The sequence below is a fragment of the Petromyzon marinus genome, chromosome 20, assembly GCF_048934315.1.
Source record: "Petromyzon marinus isolate PM22_M1 ecotype Great Lakes invasive population chromosome 20, UKy_Petmar_22M1.pri1.0, whole genome shotgun sequence".
Classification (NCBI taxonomy): Eukaryota; Metazoa; Chordata; class Hyperoartia; order Petromyzontiformes; family Petromyzontidae; genus Petromyzon; species Petromyzon marinus.
In genome coordinates, this window is record NC_133686.1 from 14,256,825 (window position 1) to 14,284,728 (window position 27,904).

General features: G+C 45.0%; 1 protein-coding gene across 7 annotated transcripts in view; it reads left to right on the forward strand.

Annotated features, from left to right (window-relative positions):
• Positions 1-994: 994 nt before the first annotated feature.
• Positions 995-27,904, forward strand: part of WDR97 (WD repeat domain 97) — a 38,167-nt gene continuing 11,257 nt past the window's right edge. The window contains exons 1-6 of one of the 7 annotated variants that reach the window (XM_032957445.2): positions 996-1,247; positions 9,272-9,418; positions 10,715-10,831; positions 15,829-15,996; positions 18,291-18,542; positions 24,027-24,224. In XM_032957445.2, the coding sequence (XP_032813336.2) occupies positions 1,194-1,247; positions 9,272-9,418; positions 10,715-10,831; positions 15,829-15,996; positions 18,291-18,542; positions 24,027-24,224 (936 nt within the window). In that variant the 5' untranslated portion in view covers positions 996-1,193. Of the gene's footprint in view, positions 1,248-9,271; positions 9,419-10,714; positions 10,832-11,449; positions 11,581-15,828; positions 15,997-18,290; positions 18,543-24,026; positions 24,225-27,904 lie in introns of those variants that run through there. The other 6 variants (XM_032957447.2, XM_076068341.1, XM_076068339.1 and 3 more) reach the window with 6 other exon arrangements.

Here is a 27,904-nt window from a genome sequence, read left to right on the forward strand (position 1 = left end):
TATGTGTGTGGTGTAGCTATGTGTGGTGTGTAGCTATGTGTGGTGTGTAGCTATGTGTGTGGTGTAGCTATGTGTGGTGTGTAGCTATGTGTGGTGTGTAGCTATGTGTGGTGTGTAGCTATGTGTGTGGTGTAGCTATGTGTGGTGTGTATCTATGTGTGGTGTGTAGCTATGTGTGGTGTGTAGCTATGTGTGTTGTGTAGCTATGTGTGTAGTGTAGCTATGTGTGGTGTGTAGCTATGTGTGTGGTGTAGCTATGTGTGGTGTGTAGCTATGTGTGGTGTGTAGCTATTTGTGCGGTGTGTAGCTATGTGTGGTGTGTAGCTATGTGTGTGGTGTAGCTATGTGTGTGGTGTAGCTATGTGTGGTGTAGCTATGTGTGTGGTGTAGCTATGTGTGATGTGTAGCTATGTGTGGTGTGTAGCTATGTGTGTGGTGTAGCTATGTGTGGTGTGTAGCTATGTGTGGTGTGTAGCTATGTGTGGTGTGTAGCTATGTGTGGTGTGTAGCTATGTGTGGTGTGTATCTATGTGTGGTGTGTAGCTATGTGTGTTGTGTAGCTATGTGTGCAGTGTAGCTATGTGTGGTGTGTAGCTATGTGTGTGGTGTAGCTATGTGTGTAGTGTAGCTATGTGTGGTGTGTAGCTATGTGTGTTGTGTAGCTATGTGTGTAGTGTAGCTATGTGTGGTGTGTAGCTATGTTTGTTGTGTAGCTATGTGTGTGGTGTAGCTATGTGTGGTGTGTAACTATGTGTGGTGTCTAGCTACGAACTCGACGACCCGAGTTCGTTTCCCGCTCACGAACCAACATCGGTGACGATTATCCGAACCGGTCCTGGGCCTCCCCTAGGTCGACCCAGCCTCAAATGAGTACCTGGTGCGGCGTGTAAACATCGCCAGTGGGGAGACAAAGGCAGCCGGGCGTGGTGCTGGCCACCCGCCCCCTAGCAGCACTTGCCCCAGCAGTCTGTTGAGGCTACACGGGGTGGGGGGCATCTTTGTCTTTGTGTGTTGCCGTCGCCATGGCGACTGCCTGCTCGCCGCGGCCTCGACCCGCGGCGAAGTTCCGCTTTGTTGAAGCCTTTAAAATGAACTCTATTTCGTTAACGAACTTAGTGAGCGGCTCATAACCTCACTCGCTGCGATTCATACCTCGCTTACTAATTTCTAGTCCTGATACCTTCCGAAGAAGAATGGGCAGCGGTGAAGGTCGCGACCTTGGTGCGGAACTTGAGCGGCGGTTGCAGGTACGTAGGTCGCACGCCTCGATGTCCGCAGAAGAGGCATTAGAGTGAACGATCATTACTTGTGAACCTCGCCATTGTTATTTCACACTTACGAATGAAATACAACGATACAAAAAGGAACTTCATTTACCAGGTAGTGCCCACTGACCTGTGTAGCTCTTTTTCAGAAGCGACCTGGCTATTAAAGAATGACAGCTCAACCAAGTTACTTATTGCGTGGATATTTATAGCAGCCAAATACTTTAAGCCCACGTTGATTCTCAATGGTTACATTAAAAATCGGAGGACCCGGAGAAAATTTCACGCGACCACGGGTAGAGAGAGACGCAGACTCCAAATCTACAGCAGGAGGCATCGTCAAAGTCGGGATCGAACCCACGACCCCTGTACAACAGGCGAGGTAGTTAACGTCTCCCAGCCACCGTGATGATGGTTATCCGTGTTGGTATTGAATTGTGGGATCGTAAGTTTAGGAGTGTGATGGATGCGGAACAGAGTGAGTTGAGGTTTGTAAATCCGAGGATGGACGTAATGTTGATGAGGAACGTCTCCCCATCAGGAGCTCTATCCATAGTGAGCAGACAGTATTTGCGTACAATTTTTGGAAATTATTCCTGTGAATGCATTTGTATGTATTGGGCACCAGAGGGCAGTCCTGTACTTATGGGACATTTCTTTGCCAGTACCCTATCAAAGTGTGAAAAATAAGAGTAGGTTTTACCCTTTCTGGCAATAAAATAGGTGTTAAGATGTTCAAACACCAAATAGCTACCTTTCTCAAGGCATCAAGTCTGCATCAACCACACGCACATGTGGTACTTGTGGTACGTTGTAGTTAATGTTGTTTGAACATATTAACACCTATTTTATTGCCATGAAGGATTACACCTATTCTTATTTTCCATAGTCCTGTACTTGTGTACGGTTGTTGCCTTATCGCAGGATCGCACTGTGATGCAATAACACCGGGAATACTTACAGTGGATAATTCATCAATGCCGCTTATTGTGCAGTCATTAATGTCTTGGTTTATAATCAGTGTCGATTGCCAATAAGAATGCAGTCCGTTGTTATTGCATGCACTGTATGTTGAACTTCTTTTGGATCAGAATCAGTATTGATACTGCAGCAGGAATCCAATGAGTAGGGGCGCTCAGAACATTACAAGAAACAGTCTAAACACACGATAGGAGTCCAAATTATAGGCGTGCTAATCGGAGGTGCGGGAAAGGAATCTGAAGTGCGGGGGAAGGAATCGGAGGTGCGGGGGAAGGAATCGGAGGTGCGGGGGAAGGAATCGGAGGTGCGGGAAAGGAATCTGAAGTGCGGGGGAAGGAATCGGAGGTGCGGGGGAAGGAATCGGAGGTGCGGGGGAAGGAATCTGAAGTGCGGGGGAAGGAATCTGAAGTGCGGGGGAAGGAATCGGAGGTGCGGGGGAAGGAATCGGAGGTGCGGGGGAAGGAATCGGAGGTGCGGGGGAAGGAATCTGAAGTGCGGGGGAAGGAATCGGAGGTGCGGGGGAAGGAATCGGAGGTGCGGGGGAAGGAATCGGAGGTGCGGGGGAAGGAATCGGAGGTGCGGGAAAGGAATCTGAAGTGCGGGGGAAGGAATCTGAAGTGCGGGGGAAGGAATCGGATGTGCGGGGGAAGGAATCGGAGGTGCGGGGGAAGGAATCGGAGGTGCGGGGGAAGGAATCGGAGGTGCGGGGGAAGGAATCGGAGGTGCGGGGGAAGGAATCGGAGGTGCGGGAAAGGAATCTGAAGTGCGGGGGAAGGAATCTGAAGTGCGGGGGAAGGAATCGGAGGTGCGGGGGAAGGAATCGGAGGTGCGGGGGAAGGAATCGGAGGTGCGGGGGAAGGAATCGGAGGTGCGGGGGAAGGAATCTGAAGTGCGGGGGAAGGAATCGGAGGTGCGGGGGAAGGAATCGGAGGTGCGGGGGAAGGAATCGGAGGTGCGGGGGAAGGAATCGGAGGTGCGGGAAAGGAATCTGAAGTGCGGGGGAAGGAATCTGAAGTGCGGGGGAAGGAATCGGAGGTGCGGGGGAAGGAATCTGAAGTGCGGGGGAAGGAATCGGAGGTGCGGGGGAAGGAATCGGAGGTGCGGGGGAAGGAATCGGAGGTGCGGGGGAAGGAATCGGAGGTGCGGGAAAGGAATCTGAAGTGCGGGGGAAGGAATCGGAGGTGCGGGGGAAGGAATCGGAGGTGCGGGGGAAGGAATCGGAGGTGCGGGGGAAGGAATCGGAGGTGCGGGGGAAGGAATCGGAGGTGCGGGGGAAGGAATCGGAGGTGCGGGGGAAGGAATCGGAGGTGCGGGGAAATGAATCGGAGGTGCGGGGGAAGGAATCTGAAGTGCGGGGGAAGGAATCGGAGGTGCGGGGGAAGGAATCGGAGGTGCGGGGGAAGGAATCGGAGGTACGGGGGAAGGAATCGGAGGTGCGGGGGAAGGAATCGGAGGTGCGGGGGAAGGAATCGGAGGTGCGGGGGAAGGGAATCAAAGGTGCGGGGGAAAGAATCGGAGGAGCGGGGGAAGAATCGGAGGTGAGGGGGAAGGAATTGGAGAATGCACGCTGTACATGCTTTCCCATCATTGGCGCCAGGGTGGCTGAATCAATATAACATTATATGCTTACAGGTGTTTGGAGCCCAGAAGATTGATGAAGTTTTAGCGACAGTGGTTGTGTGTTGAGAGAGAGACAATGTTGGCTGGAAAGTTAAGATTTGGATTACACTACCAGAGTGTAATGAGCAAGCAGGCAGGGTCTGAGCTGGAAAGGAATTCCATCCCTTCACGCAAGCACGTCAGTTGTGTTAATGGGGGAGATTAGAGAGAGAGAGATTAGGGAACAGATATTAGCATGAAATTAGCTTCCGTCGCCGCATAAGAGTATCGTCCCCGCATATGCGACAACAGCAGTGTTAATGGGAGATTAGCACTATGTTGATGGGAGAGATTAGGCAGAGAGATTAGGGCGATTAGCAAGTTAATGTTTGCTTGCCCTTCGCCACATTTCTCACCTCTTGTTGTAACAGCTCTCTCGATGTGTTCTTCCTGGTTCAGCAGTTCCACTACTGGGTTATTTTTTCCGCCTGAGGACGACCGCTTGTGTTGCGATCGAAACGTGATATATTATTTTTTCTTTTTCTACCTACGTGACTTTACCGAAAGAACCAAAGAGTATGGATTCCTGCAGTCACGAAAGCTTCAAATCAAGATTTCAAAAATTTGTGAAGTTTGAGATCTAAGCTTCCTTGTCACATTTCTCTTCTCTCTCTCACCCAAGCCCTCTTTGAATGTTATCCCCACCCTCTCGCCCCTTTACGGCCTCCCCTCCCCCCCTCCCCCTCTATATAATGCCATGTCACAGAGGCATGTTTCTCTCTTTCACCTGAGGATGACCGCTTGTGTTGCGATCGAAGCATCGTGATCTATTATTTATTTAGTTTCCTATCTACGTGACTTTACCAAAATAACCTAGGTAATCCTGCAGTCACGAAAGCTTCTGATCAAGATAGAACCGCCTCTACAGGGAGGTTTTACACACAACTCAGACACAATTTCAACAGAGAAGATGGATGCAAAATTTAGCAATCTTTGGCAGGACTTGATCAACCAGGTAAAGTGTTAACTGTTGTGTTAGCCGACTCCCTGAGTTGCATTGCATTTCTATATTTAAAGTTTGATTTCTAAGCTTCCTTGTCACATTTCTTTTCTCTCTCTCACCCAAGCCCTCTTTGAATTGAATCCCCACCCTCTCGCCCCTTTACGACCTCCCCTCCCCCTCTATATAATGCCTCGTCACAGAGGCATGTTTCTCTCTTTCACCTGAGGACGATCGCTTGTTGTTGCGATCGAAATGGCGTGAGCATTTATTTATTTATTTTCCTATCTACGTGACTTTACCGAAAGAACCTAGGAGTATAGATAAAAATATATTTAACTGTTTTGATAGCTACAGGCTTAGTGCTGCTTGGAAGCATATTATCAATTAATGCGCTGTTTAACTTAATGCCTATACAGGTCACCATACGTCGATGGTGATTAACTATGAGCAGTGTTATATATATAGGCCTTTTTACAAAAAATAATATTAACAATAATTCTGCCATTTGTTTAATAATAATCGATAAAATAAATAAATAAACACCCTCAAACCCGCTACCTCCCACAATCACCAAGCAGCTGGAGGTCGTAAAAGGCCATTAAATAATAAACTCCGGGGCAAAGGGAGGTTAACGGCTATCTGCAAAATCTCCCGATTGCCAAAGGACAGTTCACAAACATATCCAGAATCACAGGCACAGACACAGAGCACAGGGCAAACGGACGTTATAACTGATGTTTTTTTTACGGAAAAAGTTGAAGCTTGGCTATAAGAATAAGTCGACATGATAGACTGCAGTCTATATTAGTGGCTTTAATATTACTTATATAATTTCACCCTTATTCAACTCATATATTGGTTCTTATTGTATATTTCTATCTATGTAACTTCACCAAGAGAACCAAGGAATGTGAATTCTGGCAGTCAAGAAAGTGAGGGCTTGTTTATATCTCCAGCCTTGGGATATCTCTGACCTCGAGAATAAAAAGCACAGATCCTTGGATGCAGACAGGGAGCGAAAGTTAATAAAACCCTTGAAATACTGGAGGTAACATCTAATGGTACATTACAAATCTTGGTTAAACATAAACCAAATAATAATCACAAGAGATTAGACCTGGGGTAATTCATTAGAGGTACAAGAAAATAGGTCAACCACACAAGACCAGATAATATGTATTCCATGAAATTAGAGCCATCCCGGCCGCCTTTGTCTTCCAACAATTTGACACAAACACATGGTAGCCATAAAATACGTATGAAGGGAGAGTGCCTCCCCTCCCTAATAGGAGAAACCACGAAGAGAGGGGTTGGGAAGGCAAACAAACAAAATGTAATGGTAAAACAGTTAGTCAAAGGTCAAAAAGGGGGGGGGGCAGGCCGCTGCTGCCACGGGAGGAGGACGGTGACAGAGGGCATCTGTTTTTTTTTCTCTCTCGCAAGAGACGCGGAGAGAGAAGAGAGAATTTCACTTTTTAAGCTCGGCAAGGGACAGCGAGACAGCAACTCGGGAGAGGACAGCAAGCCAGCTCCGGGGGCATGGCCTCGAGATCAACAATGCGTGTGGTGCATCGCGGAGAAGAGGGGCGAGGTGATGTTAGGTGCTGAGTAGCGACATGCTTCGCCGTGCGAATTCAGCACCATCAGAAGAAGTATCGCTCGAAATCATTCCGCTATGGGCATCGACTCACAAGAGCCACTGCAGTTCGAGCTAAGCTGACGAGAATTCCAGCATCATCCGCAAGAGAGGGCGGAAAGTGCCAAACGTCAACCAAGCCTGCCATCAACAAATGAAAGCATCGTTCATCGCCAGAGAGCCGGAGCCGGAGAGGGCGCGCAGTCGCGCCACCAGCGCCACCAAGCAAGGGTGCCAGCTGCCAGCGGACAAGCATTGTTCATCCAGCAGGGGAAAGAGCCTGACCAGCCGCCCGTGAGCAAGAGTATCAGAGCCAGCGAGCGCGCCGTGGGTTCGACCCACACGCACACCGACCAGTACCAGCTGGGAACAAAGACAAGAGTGGGGAACTGCAGCCAGCGGACGAGCTGCGGGCGCTATCTGACGACGGATCATCGCGAACCGACGGCGAGCGTCGTGCCGACTCTTCCACCCAGCTGTGGACCGAAACTGTGGCCGCCCCCGAGCAAGAGAGAGAACGAAGCCGTTTGTATGACCCTCCCCCACACTCACAGCCTCACGACGCCTCGCCCGGCGTCTGCTTTACGCAAATAATTTAACAAGTGGCAAAGAAGACACACAACACGCGTATCGGGACAAATAAGATTGTTCCAAAAAGTTATCTTTGTGTTTCAAGAAGGGCTGCCATTCCAAGGTGGTGCATTAAATATCAACTGATCATGAAGAACATGCTGCCCATTGAGTTACGTGGATACGGTCATTTGATTGATAACTACTCTTGCCTTCGGGACATGTTTCTTTATTGCCCTTCCTATGAATATCGTTGCATGAATTTTTAATGACTTTTCCTCTCGCCGTGTATGCTCGCGTACTCTGAGGAAGTAATCGATTGTACTGTTACCCAGTTAACAAACGTGACCATTGAGGGTTTAATGTATGGATCAATGAGGGGAACATCTCCAGGAGTACTGTGTTGACAATTCCAAGCATAAGAGTTCGCATATTAGAGTGTTAAGGTTTTGTTTAGAAATTAAAATTGCTTAACACAGAAGTGTTTGAGTGTTTCTTTCCTAAGTTCATGCATGATAATCTTAATAATAAGAACTGTATCCTGCGGTGAGATTTGAATTTGGAGACCTGATATAAACACACTAAGGCATAATCAGTAAATGTTAAAGCGAGAATAATTGTATTATACCGGTTGATAATACAACCCTAGACAACGAAGCCGAGCTTAATCTAGCATACTTACATCACACCTGCATAACTTTATACGATCAATTGTCTTATCCCGATTGATAATACTACCCTCGACAACGAGGTTGAGCCTAATCATCATAACTGCCCTCATTGGCATAATCGTATACATTCAAATAAATTAATACGATTATCTCTCTGATTAACATAAATTAACCTAATTTCGTACAATTACGCATTTTTGAAAATTTCATTAAAATATTAATTATTGTTATTAAATTTTCAAGACCTGGCATATACAACAGCAGCCTTATGGTGTCATCTGGTCCCTCACCAGTGGAGACTAGGCTCTAAGAAAAGCCGTCTCGGGTGTGGACCAATCAAATTCAAGGACAGTGCATATCATTATCAGAGTTGTTTCTTTTTGTTTGCATTTTTGACTGCTTGTGTTGTGGTTATTGCAAACATGATCCCTTGTATAAAGGTGTCAGTTTTTGTGCCAGATAAAAGGGTAAAAACCTATTATTGGTTCATGATTATTAATGAGGGGGGCTGGTCGACGTGGAGTGACGTCACGAGCGTTGCACATAGACATTCTTGGCTCATTATAGTAGGTAATAATAATGGGGGGGGGGGGGGTGGTGTCCATTTGGAGGATGTCACCTGCTCATGATTATTAATGAGGGGGCTGTTCGATGTGGAGTGACATCACTTGCTCATGATTATTGGTGAGGGGGGGAGGAGTACTCCATATTGAGTGACGTTACCCGCTCATGATTATGAATGAGGGGTGGGGGGGTGTCCATTTGGAGGACGTCACCTGCTCATGAATATTAATGAGGGGGACTGGTCGATGTGGAGTGACGCCACAAGCGTTAGGGACAGCCATTCCTGGGTGGGTATAGTAGGTATTGGTTTATTGAGTGGTCGTGGGTTTAACGACACATTTATATTTATGCGATATAACCTATAAAACTATTATGAACAATTAAACATGTTTGATTATAGATAATATTAAATTATCAAACAATATTCGCATTTAAATGTCGATTATCATACCTAATTGTTATTCTAGAAAATGATTTAATGTCGATAATTAAGGACATATTAATCACTTCGTCGAAAATGTAGGATATATTGTTTATTAAATACAGCATGTCGTCGAGTTTTTGGACATATAATCAATCATAGCAACAAATATGCCATAATATTTCTTTAACACGTAGATTTTTTAAAACAATGACTTATAGTTATGTTTCAAACGAAACTTATTTAATTGCTAAGTTTGGTTGTGGGGTTTGGTTTTCAGCTTACCGGTGAGCTGAAACAATCATAATTGGTGCATTGTCAAATACTTATACACCACGTCACAATGTGGCTATGTCGCGTGGTGGATACTGATCTGGTTTGAGCATTGCATGGCATAATCCAACATCAATTATGAAAGAGAATATTTCATGCTCTCCTTTGGTGTCAGTTCTAGTATAATTCACTGTGAATGCTAAGTATCCTAAGATGTCAGTTGGGATGAGAATAATGACTGATTTATATTTTCATTACCTTTATTGACGTGTCATTTTATTCACACAGGTGATGAATCTTCTGGATCATCGTGATAAGGATATAGCTCTAATTACAAAAGGGCAACTTGAAGGCAAACAATCGCATTTGGAGATGGAACATGTGCAAGAAGAGGGATTTTGGCAGTATATGAATCTGCTTTATTGGAAACCTACGGTAATTGTTTGTACAACTTTCTCATTTGTAATTTAAGGTAATACTTTATAGTAACTGTGAAGTGATTTTTTTCTTGGAGTCCGTGGTGTTGTCGAACTGAGGCCATACAACTGTATACTTATTCACCTTTGCATAGGCCATTCATTGATTTGGCTGCGACAAAAAATGTGTGCATTAATCACAGCGTGATAGCCCACTGCAATTGTGTCACTTGCTAATGGTTAGGGCTTATAGGTTATAGGATGAAACATTAAATAAAGTACTCTTTGTTTTTTTCGGTAAAGTCACGTAGGTAAAAAAATCAATAAAATAAATGAAAACTAAATTAAATCACGACGTTTCGGGCGCAACACAAGCGTCCGTCATCAGGTGGGGACAAACATAGCGAAACGTCGTGACTTAATTTAGTTTTCATTTATTTTATTAAACCAAAGAGTATGAATCCTTTCAGTGACGAAAGCTTCAAATCTAGAATCAAATAAAGTGTCGGGATATTCTCATCTGCCCTTCCATTGAATGACAATTCTAAGGGAAGCTCAGAGGCAATCCTACCTCAAGTTGAACCGCTGCGTGCGGCATAGCCAACCGGATCTGGGAACTGAAGGTGGTCGCAGGAAGTCATCAGCTGCGGCTGGCTCACACGAAATTGATTTCTCTAAGATGATGGTACTCTGCAAGCCCACTGGCTATCAACAAAGATTCGTTCATGAAGCCATCCATATATACAGACATAGACACAATTTCAACCGAGAGGATCGTTATAGACAACAATCATTGGAAAGATGTCATCGAACCACTTTAGGGCATGACTTGACTTGTGTTTTCTTGTCAATAAACCTCCACTGTCAGCAGTGTGGTGTGTGGAGCGGGGTGCATTGATTTCCTGGCAGCCCTTTGCTGCATTGGCATTGCTGCTGCATTAGCATTGTTGCTGCATTGGCATTGCTGGTGCTGCTGATACACTTGGGCTATGTCCATCTCCAAACCTTTACAAACAGTTTGCCTTTAGAGGCTAACCCCTTTTCCTGATGACGACCGCTTGTGTTGCGATCTAAACGTCGTGGTATTTTTATTCACTTTATTTGTATTTTTTTCTATCTGCGTGACTTTACTGAAAGAACCAAAGAATATTCATTCCTGCAGTCACGAAAGTTTTAAGTCAAAATTTATTTAGAATATAGTTTATTTTGAAGGATGTGAATAGAGATAACGTGAAAGTATGTTTTCATTCAATTTAGGTGTATCACTGAACAGTGCAGTTTCTTTGGTAATGTTGTTCATCTCTTTATGGAGCAGGAACTGTTCGATGGAGACAGTGGAGTTCTCGACTTGAACTCAGTTAAGAAAAACATTTCACATGTTTTAAATGCTGGAGGTTCATTCACCATTTTTGAAAAATCTACAAAATGTAAGGTATGTGTATTTTCTCACTATATGTGCTTTAATTGTGTGCATCATTTACATAAAACAAAACATGTGATGCTGCGTAAAAAAAAATACTCAACACTTTTGTCAATAACACTGTGGGAAGTTTCGGGTAAAGGCCTTTCTGCATAACGCAATGAATAAGAGTGGCCAGAGAGATATTTATAGTGCTTGGAGACTGCCCTTAATACCATGGGGCATTATGAGAATTACAATCGAATTTCTTTTCCTGATTACCATGGGCATCAAACACGCACATGATCAGGCAGCAGTGTGGCTTCAAGCACACACACGGCATACCCAGAGCTGGCCTCTCCTGAGACCAGGAGGTGGAGACTGGAAGAGTCCTTGTGGAGGCCGACGTCCACCTCCCCGCATCCTGTGAGCGGGCGGGGCGCGATGTCCACCCCCTCCACTCCCCCCTCCTCCTCGTCGGCCGCCTCTCGCCGGGCCCCCGCCGATCAAGTGATCGGCCCCCCCCCGCGCCAGCGCCCTTTTTGAGGGACATCGCTACTTGGCTGGCTCACCACCGCCCGCGGTTATCTCATGCTTGCTCAAATTACACCACCACAAAAACAAACACGGAGGCGTGCACGCACGCGTTTCTGCAGGCACGTATTTCCGCCATTTCTACCTGCCAGTACCCGGACGCTAGATCGAGGGTGGAAAAATACCGCGCCCCCACGAGGCTGTCAAAAGTGTCGTCGATGCGGGGGATGGGGAAGGCGTCACTGACGGTAACTGTGTTCAGCTTTCAATAATCAACACAAAACCGGGTCGACCCATCCTTTTTCATCACCAATACAACCAGGGCAAACCAGGGTCTCGCTGAGGGCTGGATTATGTTATCGCGGAGCATATCCGTGACCGCCTCTTTAATCTGGGCCCATTCGGGTGCACCCACTCGGTATGCGGGGAGTTTAATGGGTCAGGCGGCACCTGTGTCAATTTGGCTACCGTGGTGCGTCACCGCAGTGTTGCTGGGGTACTGTGGGAGTTAAATACCTGCATAAGCAGTCAGCCTTCGTCCGCATTTACTAGCGTGGCTGACCCCACAACCCCGTACCGTGCCGCCAACTCCGGGTGCGGAGTCAGCATTACCTCACCCAATGGTCGGTGTGCGGAGGGTGTTGCCATTGGTACCAGCATCTCCGCGAGAGGCCCGATGCTGACGGCCGACACCAGGATAGCGGCCACGGGTGTGAAGCGGGGGCGATCCGGCTCTTGTCCCAGGAACGGAATCCGCTGCCTTCCACGGTGGCGCATCGCTGGCGGGGATGTACATTTAGCCCCAACTTTTCCAGGAGGTCGGTGCCTGCAATACACTTGTGGCACAACACCCTCCACACATAGGATTCTTGGTCACACACCTGGTGTCCGAGACAGACCTCTAGGGTGACGCTCCCCAGCAGTCCCACCCCAGCTCCACTCGCAGTGTGCAGCGCGCGGTCCGGGGCCTGTAGGCGGCCTGCGTCAACCCCGACCACGTTGCAGTGTGCTGCGCTCACAAGCGAGGCTACCTACCCCATGTCCAACAATACGCCGTCCATTTACCTGCCCTTCCACCAGCGACGTTGCCCCTGTGATTCCCGTCACCAGCTCCAGCAGCCAGTCGCCCGCAGTCGCCGCGTCTTTGGGTGTTGTTGTCAGCATCTGCGTGGGGGTCGCTCGCTCACCATTATTATTATTTTCTATTTGTTTGGGACCGTGTCGACTGCACCCCTAGTTGGCCCACTCTCTAGGGGGTGATGGCGTTTAACCCTGGCGCGTGTCTAGCGCGGGCGATCTGGGGACAGTCTCTCACGAGATGCCCCAACGGTCGCATAGATTACACACCCGGGGGAGGGTGGCGGCTCCGTAGGAGGCCCCCTGCCCACTCCCCCTCCCCCTACGCATCTGCCCAAACCGACTCTACTTGGGACACCTGTCCATTTAGCCCCCCTACCTCGGCCCGGACTGTCGCCACTTGACCGCAGCTTGTCTATATTTCGGTTCGCCTCCCGGCGTACTTGGGTCACTTCCTCGCGTGCTTGGGTCACCTGCTCGCATACGTGGGTCACCTCCCCGCGTGAATGGGTCACATGGCCGGCTATATCCCCGATGCCAGTCTGTAGCCCTGTCACCCATCCTGGGGCTGCCTCCATGGGTCCCAGAGGCTCCCTCGCCCCCCTCACCGTTCAGGCGAGCTCCTCCTTGCGATGGCGCGCTCCCGTCCCAGTCCTCGGAACTGCGCGCACTCATTTGCGAGTCTCTCGCATGCACGTGCACGCAGCTGACATCTGGCTGCCATCACGAGGTGCCAGTCAAATATCGCTGGACCTTCTCAGCGGCGAGGTCCTCAATGATTTTGGCCACGTACCCTGGGTGTGCACTCTGCGTTAGCGAGCGCATGTCCTCGGCGTAGTTGCGGAGGAGATCCTCGCCGGGCTGGCGGTGGCGAGCATCTAATACCGCCTACATTACGTGCGCTGAAGCGTTGGTCGAGTCGGCGTATTAGTTTCCCCCACTGCGCTTGCGGGCTTGAGGGTAGCGCTTCTACAAAGTCGGCTGCCCACCCATCCAAATGAATTTTCAGCTGTTGTAACGCTTGCGCATCCGTCCAGCCATTAATATCTTTAGCGTACGTGAGGTTCCGGGCAAACGATTACCATGACGGAATCCCTTGCCCAGTGAATACGTATATTACCTCAGGTTGGGGTGGGGCGCCTTTCTCGCTTGGAGGCATGGGGGGTTATCCCACTTCTGACACCATATTGTGGAGGCCGACATCCACCTCCCTGCTCCCCATGAGTAGGTGGGGCGCGACGTCCACCCCCTCCACTCCCCCCTCCTCCTCGTCTACCGCCTCACGCCGGGCCCCTGCCGATCGACTGATCAGCCCTCCCCGCGCCAGCGCCCTCTCTGAGGGACATCGCTACTCAGGTGGCTCACCAGCTGACCGGGGTTATCTCATGCATGCTCAAATTACCCCCACGCTCGCTCTCGCGTACACCATACAAATCGCAGACACCACGCAGAGGCTCTACCCACACACACAGAAATCACACTGCACCGATATTCTGAACTAAAGTTTATTCATGGCGCCAATACACACTACCTGGAGGAGGAATATTTTGCGAGAGCCTAGCCTAACTCTGCCTATGAACCCAGTTACACAAATGTCCTACCACGTACCTCGAAGCTGGACTCGTGGCGTCCCACGGACGCTGAAAGAGTCGGAGGGAGGAGGACGAGAGAAGGCTTGACCTATCACTGTCTCGCAGCAGCACTCGGTGGCATCACACGGATGCTGTGAGCGGCTTGAAGAGGCAGGACGGCAGGTAGTGGGTCGTGACAGCCCGGAGGTTGTAGACAACTCACTAAATCGTCCCCTGGCTGCTCTTTTTATGCTCTAAACTTCAAAGGCCCAGGGGGACGCCGCGCCACGCAGCCAATCACGCGCCTACCTTTCAATTTTAAACTGATGCCCCACCTTCACCTGGAGTGTTATTTTCCGTTACGCCTCGACCCATTGCCTACATGCCAGCCCTCTTTCCCCCTTCGAGTGCTGCGGTGGGGCGGGCGGCGGCAGCGACCCCCCGTGGCCCCTTTGTCTGGAAGGGCTCCTGCACTTTTGCTACTTAATATGCCACCCTCCGTTCGTTTTTGAGTGCTGCGGTGGCGGCTGTGGCTGGTGGACGGCCGCGACCCCCCATTGCCCCTTTGTCTGGAAGGGCTCCCGCGCTTTTCCCGCTCAATGTTCCGTCCTCCATTCTCCACTGTGAGTTGTGCCTCATTGCGGTTGGCCCAGGGAACCTTCATGCGCCCATACAATTTTAATCCAATTTAGGGGCACCGCAATGTAACCTGTCCTGTGAAGGTCGGCCAATCTCCTGGCACCAGGAAACCGTGGGACTCTCCCTCTAGGAGCCCTTCGGATTAAAACACGATGTAACCTTACCACAAGGTGCATGAGTGCATGCTGCAAAGTATACGAAGGCTTGTCAGCTGTGTACAGCAGTTAACAAATGCAGAGCCACCGTTGAGACTTGCAACAATGATGAACGAATGGAATACGATACTTGATGTTAACATAACTTACATGTCTTCAATGATATCATAGTTTTGTCACCTCCAGTTGACTTGTGTACCTAAAAAGTTTCCATTTAGCGACAATGTTGTGTTGAAGGGAACAGTTGGGTTTTCCTTTTTATGAGAAAGTATGTTTACATGTGTTCTTATTGTAGGTTGATGATTTACGATATACTGTAACTAGAGACATCTTTGTCACTCATTCCATTTGTTAATGCTTTTGTAGCTAACTTTTAACGTTCCAAAATGTAACATTAATCTAGTCTTTTTGTTTCACAAGACTTTCGGGATTCATGTATATCAGAGTCATTCTGATACTGATCAAGGCTCTGTACCAAAGTTATGTATATCTAGTATATACATAGTCTTGAAGTTTATTAACAAAGTAATTGTTTTCTATTTTGACGAACTATAGTCAGATAAAAGTAATGCAAAAGAGAAGTGGTAACAAATATTACTTTGAACCATGTTTGAACATTAATCAATAGAAGACTAAATGTCCTTGAATAACTACTATTTGGTATTATATTGTGGCCTTGTAGTTAATTCAGCTTGGAAACATAACGTTCTAGATGACACTGTATAACTGCATCCTTATTAAAGTAGCGATTAACAAATTACAAAGCGTCATCGTCTTAGGGTAATTCAGCTGCTTCTCTTTGTTGGTGACCCTTTTTTTGGGTTCAGTTTGAAGGTCAAAACTTTGCCCTCAGATTTAATCGGCACGACATTTAGATTCAACACCCCAAAAGCATGGGGAAAATAGTGCTTGAATAGTTTTACCTTAACTGTATGCAAAATGAGCTCTCATCCTGTTCAGCACCCCCAAATATTTTTGAAATATCTATCTGCCAACTTTTACTCAAATGCCTGAAGGTGTCTCGTCTGTTATTTGTTTTTTCCTCATGTTGGAGGAGTCCGAAACATGCATTGATCGATATCGGAGCCCAAGTGTGAGAAACGTAGCGAATGACAGGGAAGAGGAAGCAAGTGTGTTGACTGCCAACATTATAGACAAGATTGCCAAAGTGAAACTTAAAGAACCGGTGTTTATCACTGAGGTACAGTTGGAACCCAAAGAGGTGAGTCCAATGTTAAAAACAAGGTAAGTTGCCCGTTGAGACCAGAGGCGTCATTTTCAAGGGAGGCAAAGGTAAAATAAATATATCATAATAGCGAAGGCTGGAGTTCAACAAATTAAACGCTTTATTCCGCATCATAATAAACATCTGTACAACAAGCAGATTACAACATCGGAAGAGTGAAAGGCTCGACTGCTACAGTTCAAAAATAAGAATTGCATATCGTGAACAGTAAACATCATGACAGTAAACAGGTCTAAGGTACATTAAATAAACAAATTGAAAAACACAATACAAGGAATCAGTATCTAAGTCTAAAACAGCTCAACATGTAATATATGAACATAACATGAATTACAATAAAAAAATTTAAGCAAGTTGGGAAATCAGGATTAATTGTGATTGTGATATAATGCAGTTGCTGAGGCATTTAAGAACCCGATGAATGGAAATTATTTTCTTATTCTCCTAAAATATATAAACAACATTGTTGAAAGCATTTCCATTTATTGTTTGAAAAATTAATACAATTCCCATTAACATATCAACTATTATATATTACTTATCATTCATGTCTAAACACTAATTCATTGTCTGAACACATCTTAATATATATGGAACCGCAGAGCTTGGCTAAATGTTGGTGCTGGCTCACTGCCTGGCTGTATTCCAGCTTGGCTCTGATTTTCCCCATCGCTTTTGAGAACCAATTTGCATGAACACGATATCTAGGGATAAGAATACCAACTGGCTGATATCATACTGTACTGCCAATGTCAAACATATTGTATAAATTCTACATACTTACCTGGTTGGCTGTGCCACTTTACCTGGGCTCACGCTGCTCTTTGATATGTTGGCCAAGGACCTTGCTAATCTCTCGTCAGTGCACAAAGCACTTTCTAGTCCCTGCTGAGGTTCTATCACATGGGGCCTTGCTTGCCCAACATCACTCTGCACGTGACTTTCGTGCTCTCCCTGCAGCCGTGCCCTCGCATGCATATACTTGTGCTGCCACGACACCCTTGGATTGTCCTCAGGCAGCTTGCGTGTGCCTAATCTTTATGGCAGCCTGTTCACTTCACCTGTGCGTGTGTTTGATTTCATCCTGTAGGGGTGATTTTAATCTTGGCATGCTCGTTTGTAACGTGCTTCCTTTTTGACTTAGTTGCCCACGCTTCCTCCTGATCTCGGCACGATCGCTTGCTAAGGTCGTCTGTGCTTTTGGCCTGTCCTCCTGTGCCTTTGCCCCAATGTACCTACATGCGAATTTGCTTCAAAATAGCCTTGCATTTCCTCCACTAGATCATTCACATGCTGTCTTGATTTGGCAATGTAAAAGCCATACACCACTCTACCCACGTCGAATTAATTGTATCTTGAATTGGCCTGTAATTGTGTCAGTGCAGAATGCTCGTCTTGTATCAATCTGCTTGCCCGCTCTTGTTAAAGTTGGGGTGCCGCAGTGGCGAGATGTTAACTCCCTAGCCTTGTATGCAATGGGTCGTGGGTTCAATCCCGATTCTGACGTCTGTATATTTGGAGTATGCATGTTCTCCCCATGGTCGCGTGGATTTTTATCCGGGTCCTCCTGTTATTCCCTACATATTTAGAATCAACATTCGTTTGAGTATTTGGTTGCTATAAATGTCCACGTGATAAGCCACTTCGTTGAGCTATCATTCATACCCAGGTCGCTTCCCAAAAAGAGCTACATAGCTCAGTGGGTCTTACCTGGTAAAATAAAAATATTTTAGTTTTAGATTTTAGTTAATGGCCCTCCAAAGCATGTATGTATGTTGAACTTCTTTTGCACCATAAGTAGCCAACCGTGCTAATCTGAGGTGCAGTAACAATAAGCAAAACGTGAGTTATATACAAAAAGGACAATGATTACGTTTTACATTGCTGAAATGGGAAAATGTAATAAGCTAGTTTACTGTTATAGTGCTAATTTAATGCAAATTAAAAACACGAAAAACCCTATTATGTTTTAGCTTGTATGCGTAAAGAGTTAAATGTACTTAAACTTGTGGTTATTGCAAAAAATATATCAGTTTCATCACAGTGATAACATTAAACCATAATTTCCTTGAAGGTAACACCCCTAGAGAGATTAACAACCTACACCTCACCATGGTGAAGGGGAATAGACTGCACATGTTAGTGTAAAATAAATCCTAATGCAGATGCTAAGATATTGGGATGAATTGTAAGTCATGAGACTAAACTATTACTCAAACAAGTGAATGACATCAACATTGTTACCTCACCTATCTGTTTTGCCTTTGCAGGCTGCCATCACGGTGGAAGATGGCACTTCAAATGTTAAAGTCCAGCTCAATTGTCTTAAAAATCCTGTAAGGAAATTGCCGCCAATACCACGCCACAGAGAGAATGTGGCATCTACCACACCACTAACCCCGCCTATACCCCAATCTCTAAGTTCACCAAGGCCACAAGTCGCTCATTCACTTCCTACATTCATAAATCAGTTCAGCGACACTGAGTGGTTCCAAAGATGTTTCAACTCCATTGACCTGATGGTAAGTAGACATAATTTCAGGCAACACACATACTCGTAGGAAGCTTCACCACCAAAACGACCCTATACCTTCTCCCAGCCCCCCTTATATCCTCTCTCCACTCTTATAGAATCCTCCCCATCTGCTGCTCCTCCTATTCTCCCACAAACTCATTCTTCCTTCACCACCCCTAACCACCCTCTCCCTCATCATACGTTATGGCATTTTATCACAATGGAACCTCCTGGCCAATCCCACACCCGCTTACCAGAAAACTGTGCATTCATTCATTATGGTGCATCAGTCCTTGAAGCAAAAATTGCCATTTTTTCATCATAGCAGTCAGGAAAAAAAACATATCGATGAAATTTGTCATATTTGTTGCTTCTCGACACATGCCCCCCCCCCCCACACACAAATGTGAGTGAAATTTGGTTGCGAGTTTTCCACGCACGTGACTGGATACACACATTATTTTATTTATTTGAGTTTTCTACACATGCTGCATCTCCTATCGCAGGTGATGCTGCATTGGCTGGGTCATGAAGCCCACATGGCCAGCCACCCCATGCCCAAACGGCTTCTGTTTGGCCCGAATAGAGGGGGCTAAATGGGCACGGCACAGGCTAGAGAAGAGATGGACTGATGTGGTACAGCAAGAAGTGGAGCTGATGGACGTACTAATAACTGGTATCAATGGTGTTAAAATCGACCTCTATGGGCAGTTAGAGGTAGTCATCCTCCAATAACAATGGAGGGCAGAGGAGCAATGCTCATAACAGTGAGCAGTTCATCAGGCGGCAAAGAACCAGCAAATTGGCACAGTGGGGACCACAAGTATTGCAACTCCCAGTCCTATCAGGCAGTCAAGCCAAACACTTGGGTTTGTCTAGTGTCCATATAGTCCCAGGTTATTTAGGAACAGACCATAATGTATTGGTGGATTGTGGGGCCCTGAGGGCTGCTTCCCCTTTAGCAGCATTGTATGGTCTGGTTAGATCTGTTGCTTGTGGTAGTTGACTCAATGTAAGTTGTCTCTGCACCAGTTTTTAGTGAGCTTGAACTTGTCAAATAATGGTGTCTTTAAACAGGAAAGGATGCGGAAAGCCACAGCAATAGCTGTGGTTTTAGTGTTTTTATGCTCTATACTCTTTGGTTCTTTCGGTAAAGTCACGTAGGTAAAAATAAAATAAAGTTAAAATGAAACAAAAATTGAAAACAACTAAATCAAATCACGACGTTCAGGAGGCAACACAAGCTTCTGTCATCAGGTGTAGCTGGCACAGCAAAATTACCTACAGTAATTTTTCTGTGCCAGTTATCTACAGTAATTTTGCTGTGCCAGTTACACCTGATGACGGAAGCTTGTTTTGCCTCCAAAACGTCATGATTTGATTTAGTTGTTTTAAATTTTTGTTTAATTTTAACTTTATTTTATTTTTACCTATGTGACTTTACCGAAAGAACCAAAGAGGATGGATCATTGCAGTCACGAAAACTTCAAATTTGGTTTTTGCTCTGTTGATCTTAAGGCACTTAGGTTCCAGAAGAGCTGCTAGGATTTGCGGCTGGATTGAGTGAAGCGCAAGTCTGCAGTGACAACTTATTTTCAACATTTTCTTCATGCAGAGTTCAGGGACCCCAGCAATGTGGTGCCCTTATCTAAGTCACCAGTTATGATTAACTCTTTCAAGAGTTCTTCTGTTTCTGGTTGCTATCTTGGTGTATAGCTGCGCTCTGGATGCATTTTTTTGTGGCAGAAGTCAGAATTTGTATGCATATTTTAAGTGTTCAGGCTATCGTTTCAGTTTATCCAGATGTACTTTGGTTTCTGTTTCCTGGCCATTTGGCCTTCTGAAAGTTCCAACGCAGTCATGGTTTTGAAGTTATGAACGGTATCAATCCAATGTGTGTGACTCTCGGTCTGCGTTGGCCCTTTGGGAAATTGCCTGTAATTGTTTGTGAAGAAAGGAATGGTAGCTGTCCATTCTTGTCTTTGTGATGAAGCATACTTCTGGGTTAGAGTCCTTTTTATTTTTTCTTGAGTGAAATGTGCCCAGCTGTTTTGAGTCGTATGTACAAGGAATGTGCTTTATGCCAACGACCATTACTCAACCGTCTCTCTGGCTTCCTTGTTGTCTGAGAAGCCTCGTTGTGTGTGGTGGCTATAGAAGTCACCCTAATCTATAGCCAGGTGAGTGGCTGCTGCAATTGTGGTGGTGATGGCCATTTCTTATTTGGGGGCTTATATACGTTGATGAACGTCACGTGACCAACTGTGACAGTTATTGTGGTGGTGGTGGACTTGAAAGCATAGTAGTCATTTAGGCCTTGTCTGATGAAGGTGGCTAGGCTATGTTAGGGTGGTAGATGGCAGCAAAAAGGCAGTGACCATTGACTCTGTAACAGGCCATCTGCGTGCTGTACTCAACGTCATTATTGATTTTCCTTCAGTTTTCTGAAAGAGTAAAAACTAGGTCTTGAGAGTCCATTCATAGTTGTGGATTCAATTAAACGATGTCTTTCTCGTCTATATGATGGTGTTAGTTTTATTTAAGGTGACACGAAACACGTAAGAGGTAGGTTTTGAGAAGACTACCTTCTCCCACCCACCACAAAGGTGAACCATTAGGGACGAGATCCCGGCTCACAATGCTGCTAAATGGAAGTTAAACCCCACTATTTTATTTACCAGGTAAACCCTACTGAGCTATTAGCGTTTTTTAAGAGGCAACCTGGCCACACATGATAACTCATCAAAGTGGCATATCATCACACGTGGGAATATATATATATAACAGTCAAATACTCCAAGCGAATGTTACAAATGTAGAGGGCAAAACCGGAGGACCTGGAGAAACATCCACACGACCACGGTGGAACATGCAAACTCAAAATATACAGGCATCAGGGTGGCGATGACACCCACGACCTCCTGCATACCAGTTGAGGGAAAAAACATCTCGCCACTGCGGTGCCCCTAGGCAGCGGTGATTGGTGGAGGGAACCCTGCCCCTCCAGCTCGTGGGTGCAGAGGGGGAGAAGGGGTGACACACGCAAACACGTCAAGTGATGCACACCAAGTGCTGTCAGTATTGAGAATTGTCAGGATTAAACTAAGCAGAGAGAGTTTATGTACTTTAAGAGCTCCTTGGCTTAGCTATTGAGTTTTGCAAGTTCATCTTTAATATTTAAGTATTTGTCACACTATCTCTTATTTTAAACATGTTAAAAACAGCTATACTCCGATATCTATGTAATTTTTAGCTGTATCAACACCTATGCTATTTCCAGAAAGGATAAAGCCTATTCTTATTTTTTCATCAGTAATACCCCCAATTTACGTTTCCCCCTTTAAGTCGTTCACAAATACGTCGTCACTTTATTAACACCCGGCACCTGATTTACGTCGCCTCAACCCACACGTCGATGACAGCATCGTCCTTTCTCGGATCCGTCGCCTCTCAGCCTTCGCCTCCACCTACCCTGTACACCAACTATTTAGCGTCGCGCATAAATAAATGTTACTGTATTTATATGCAGTATTTAGTAGACTTTTTGAGAGTGTACTGTATCTTTTTGTACCCTGTATAATGTGTTAAAGTTTACTGCTGTACACTATTGTTAAAGTGCAGTATTTTTAGCAATTTAATGTAATGATAATAGGTTTTTCCCCTTTTTTCTGGCAACAAAACAGGTGTTAAGATGATAAAACACCAAACTGAAACTTTTTACAAGGAATCATGTCTGCATTAACCACAAACATACTCTGATAATATATGCATTGTCCTTGAAACTGATTGGTCCACACCAGAGACAGCTTTCTTTTGAGCCTCGTCTCAAACGGTGTTAGAAAAGAGGATGCCAAAAGGGGTAAATTTAATATAATGTTGTGGGCACGTCTAGGATGAAGATGCGTGCATGAGCAGTGTCACCGTACCCTCCGTTATCTTTGTTTATTGCTCGTCGGGTGCAGACTACTTTGGCTTTGATTTACGTCGTTTCGATATTTGTCGTCGCAACTTTCAGGAACGCATCCCTTACGTAAACCGGGATATAGGCAGTCCCCGGGTTACGGTAGGGTTAGGTTCCCGAGAACAATCCGTAACCCGAATTTTTCGTATATCAGAAACTGAACAATTTTCCCCCAAAATCAAGGTAACATTCCATTACCAGAAATAGTTTTCTCTCAGTACTGTATCACACTGTCCGTTTTCTATCGCTACCTGCATCGTCTTGCTGTACATATGATCCTTATGGCAGTACCCCGAGGTACCAGATAATACAAAATGGCCGAGGCAATTAAATATTTTATTTCTGGGACACTATTTTTTACAGGGGTGTACTTAAACTCCGCGACTGGGGTACCAATAAATCCGAAATCAGTGCCACTCCACGATGTCGAAACGCAGCGAGGATGATTGCGCTGAAACCCTGAACGCTCGTATGCACCGTAGTGGTGCATCGTGTACAGCTCATCGAGATGAGTTGATTGCCGCATCGCCGACCATCAACAGACTAAAATGACTGCATCACGGACATTGTGCGAGAGCCGGGGTACTATGGTACCCCGAGGTACCGCCATAAGGTTCATATGCTCTGCACTTCCTATGATTCTTTAAATTAATCGAATATCTCCTCTAAAACTACCCATAATTAAACTAATCGAACATATGGTGAATGAAATTATTAATACCACGAAACATTTTAATTGTTCGGAATGTTCGCTTGTCGTGCTTTGGTCTAAGCCTAGACTTCTCTGATCGCAGTTGGCTGAGACCATAAGCAATCTAAGTGTGATTGTGTTAAATAAAGTACATACAGTAAATAACTCATGAAATAAAAGTAAAATGAATAAAACTAGCAATAGAAACATGGCGAAAAAAATATAATTCTAAGCATTTCAAACTAAAATTACGTAATTCTACAAAAGAAAAAGGATTATGTAACGCTACCCTCGCTCTGCACTATTCATCCGCATCCTCACCGCGCTGCACTACTTTTGCTTACGTAACTAAGGCAAACATTTCCGCATATTAATTTTATTTAACATTATTTTATGGGAGCATTTCTGTAAGGTCAGATTTCCGTAAGCCGGGTCTTCTGCAACTCGGGGACTGTCCGTATTCTTTATATATGTTTGTTGATAATTATCTTACCACACATGCTTTTGTTGATTAAACTTTTCTGCCCATCTCGGCGTTATGTGAAGTTTCGTATCTGAGACTTACATCTTTAGTGTAGTCTGTCAGACACTACAATACTACACTATGCCACAACACTACACTGTGGCACCTCACACCACATCTTCCTATTATAAGAGTTTTTCACAGATAGGAGTCACCCAGCCCTTTGTCCATCTACCACTGACTGAAGGCAATAATACCAACTCTTACTATGCTCTCCTAGTTCTATTCTACGTTAAACATGTGAATGTATTCTGGTTAATCAGTGGTACAGATTGCAAACCCACCTTTACAAGTTGTGTGTTGCGTGTTTATGCAGAACTTGCCAACGGCACAAACTCCAGGTGGCTTTCTTGCACTGCTGTTGCAACTGCTCGTAACTACAGACTATAGCAGTAAGACGGATCTGGTAAATGCTATCCAGAAACTATATTTCCAAGAAAAACAAGGCTCTCTGACTGAAATATGTAACAGATTGTATGCTGTTCTCAATGCGGAAATACCACCCAACTGCAAGGTATGCTCTACTCGTGCATTACATATGTTTTACTTATAGATGAAAGTTAACACGTAGGCTTTTGCGACCAATATTATAATTAATTAAAAAAAGGTCAGATCGTGTGAGTAAAATGAGAATTTGTTCCTTTTTTTAAATGTCTGTATTCACCAACGTCCCAATTAGTGGGTCAATTAAGATACTCACAATTGGCTCAACTCTGCTTAAATAACACATTTTCTCTAGAAAGGAGATTTTTACATGCAAAAGCAAGGAGCAGGAATTGGTTATCCCCTGTCTTATATTATTGATCATTATATATACATGGAAACTTTGGTAGTAAAATTTTCACTTCCAAGTACAATACAACCCTCTAATTGGATTAAATATGTGGACGACACACTCGTGGTATAAATATAGAATGACTTCTACGTGGTGGTGATGCATGCTTGTAATCCAGCACTGTAGGTGAGGGTTGGCGGATCACACAAACATCGTAAAACTTCCTTCCCATAGGCGTTGAGATGTTACACCCGTATGGGATCGTTTCCCCCTCACGCGCGTGGGTTTTCTCTGAGTGCCCATGTTTCATCCCAAATGTAAACACTCATCATTAATTGACCGACAACACTTTCATAGATCAGTTTAACACCTAGGATTTCGCGACCAATATCAACCATAAGTTTTTTTTTGTTAAATCGTGTAAATATATAAATGTGTCGTTAAAACCCACCACCGTCCGACAGCCAACTAGTAAGGGTTGTCACGTAAACAGAACATGCCAATTCGTCACTAGTACAGCACACTGTGTGTTGGAGAGCCAAGCCACAACATTTACAATCTGAGTATGACGTTTTGCCAGTTAATGTAGAAGACAAAGGGGCAGAGAGAAGGGGCAGAGATAGGGGGAGAGAGAGGGGGTAGAGATAGGAGAGAGAGGGGGGTATAGATGGGGGGGGGGGTGTAGAGAAAGGGAGAGAGAGGGGGGAGAGATAGGGGAAGAGAGGAGGTAGAGATAGGGGGAGAGAGAGGGGGGGTAGAGATGGGTGGGGGGGGGGGGGCATTGCACCTCGCTCCACACTGCTGATGGTGGAGGTTGACAAGAAATTACAAATCAAGTCATGACCCAAAGTGGTTGAAGACATCTTTCCAATGAATGCTGGGTTTATAACCGTCTTCTCGGTTGAAATTGTGTCTGGTCTACGTGGATGGTTTCATGAACGAATATTTGTTGATAGCCAGTAGGCTTGAAAAGTACCATCGTTTTAGAGAAATAAATTTCGCGTGAGCCAGCCACATTAAAATAATGATCAGCTACGGCAGAAGTATTGGTCCTACCATGTTTCAAATCTGCCTTATGTTCACGAACACGGTGCGAGACATTTCGCTTAGTTTCCCCAATGTAACTGCTGCCGCAGATACAGCTTAGTTTGTTGACACCGGGATATTGCATGTCAGGAATCTTGTCCTTCACAGATGGGATCAGATCATACATTTTATGTACCATGTTAAATCCGACCTGGATCTTGTTTGTTCATGATTTTGGAAATATTTTTGGTTACCCCTATGTGTGGCAAGGTGATGGTTTTGATTGGATCCTGAGATGGTTCCTTCCTCATGGTTGGGGTGATGGCTTTGCGGATTGTGTAGTCAATATCCATTCGCCTTGAGAGCTTGGTGTACGTGTTTGAGTTGACTGGTTAGGTGTTCATGGTCAGAGATACATTGAGCTCTATGGTGTAGTGTTTTGATGAGGGAATTCTTCTGGGATGGATGGTGGTCAGAATCAGGTTTTAGGTAGGCGTCAGTATGGGTTACTTTCCTGTAGATAGAATGGCTCATTGAGCCATCTGGTCTCTTTTTGATTAAGACATCCAAGAAAGGTAGCATGCCTTCCTTTTTTACCTCCATGGTGCATTTTATGGCTGGGTGTATGGAATTGATGTGGTTGAGGAATTGATTCAGAGCCGGTCGGCCATGTGGCCAGATGACAAACGTGTCATCCACGTACCTCTTCCACAAGGATGGGCGTAGAGTGGATGTCTGGATGGTGTCCGTCTCAAATTTTTCCATGAAAATGTTGGCTACAACCGGAGATAAGGGAGAATCCATTGGGGTGTCTTAAGTTTGTTTGTAAAATGTTCCATTCCAGGTGAAGTATGTATTGGTGGGGTAGTGTCTCACCAGGGCCGGTACATCAGCATTTAATCCTTGTCAGACCAAATCTTCAATGATTGCAATGGTATCGGGCACAGGAACTTTGGTGAACAAAGAAACCACATCGAAACTAACGAGCAAATCACCTGGGGACAGTGAGATGTCTTTAAATTATTTATTTTCTATCTACGTGACTTTACAGAAAGAACCAAATAATATGAATTCCTGCAGTCATTAAAGTTTTAATTCAAATGAAAACTTCACTTTTATCGAAATAAAATGCACATCGATGCCTATCTGAATGCACACTTGCACCATCATCCACAACAAATATCCTCCCTCAACAAGTTACTCATACACTTTGGGCAAAACACTGTCAGATGAAGACATTTCTGAGGTGTATGATTAAACATGTAAAAAAAGTGTGTATTTGAATTTATACAAGAATTCAAAAAATAACAGGACACTGATTGTTAAAAACAAAGCGGGTAATACAAATGATTAACTTAAACATGCAGCGAAGATAATTACATTCCCATATATTGTGGGAGTAACTGATAACTTTGTTAGATTTTTGGGAAAACTAAAACTCTGAAATTTGGTTCAGTACTCAAAATACAACAATTGTGGGACCAAGGATGAACTTTACCAAAACTAACGCAAAAAATATTTTATGGATTTGTAGCAAATGGTACTTGTAGCAAAAGTACTTGTAGCAATGGTATGTTGGCCATACAGACGGAAGATACACACTAAAAGAATACCATGGGAACATCAAATACTCACAAACACAATTGTCGGCAGTTGCGGTACTCGCCTGCCAACAAGGACATTTGATCAATATTGAAAACATAGATTTTCTATGCAAAACTAATTACTATTGACCAAGACTAGAAAATGTATTGAAATTGAGAGAAATCTTATTTAAACTGAGCTGATAGCTTCAGCAGGCTTGGAAACGCATGATTAAGTAATTAAATAACCTCATGAGAACAGTGTATTTACATTAATTGAAGCTAACACAACATACAAACATGACTAACCATTTAGTATAACTAATTAAATGTGACTAACCTGTATAACCATGTAAATATGTGCACCTCATTAACACATCTAACATAATTCATTAGAATGTAACCATTGTGTATAACTATGAATAACCTGTTTCACCATGTAAATATACATCTTTATAGTAACACATTAAAATAATAACATGATTTTTATTAATACTTGTGTAATGTAGCTCTCAGAAACACCGTCTTGTTCAGTTATATGTTTATTTATTATGAATAAAGTCTGCCAACTCACTGATAACTTAACGAGTAACCACGAGTGACTATATACACTTGGGTAACTTAGATAACTCTATTCTGAGACAACATAACTCTAGCCTTCCAAGACTACAAGGTTACACTCCAGCATGATGATGACCACCTGTTCAAAGGTGACGACGGCGACGACAATTACCCCACAACAGCAGCCCAACGCCCCGGTTCGCGCCGGCTCTTATCCCCCTCACGACCCGGCCACGCCCCTATACCCGA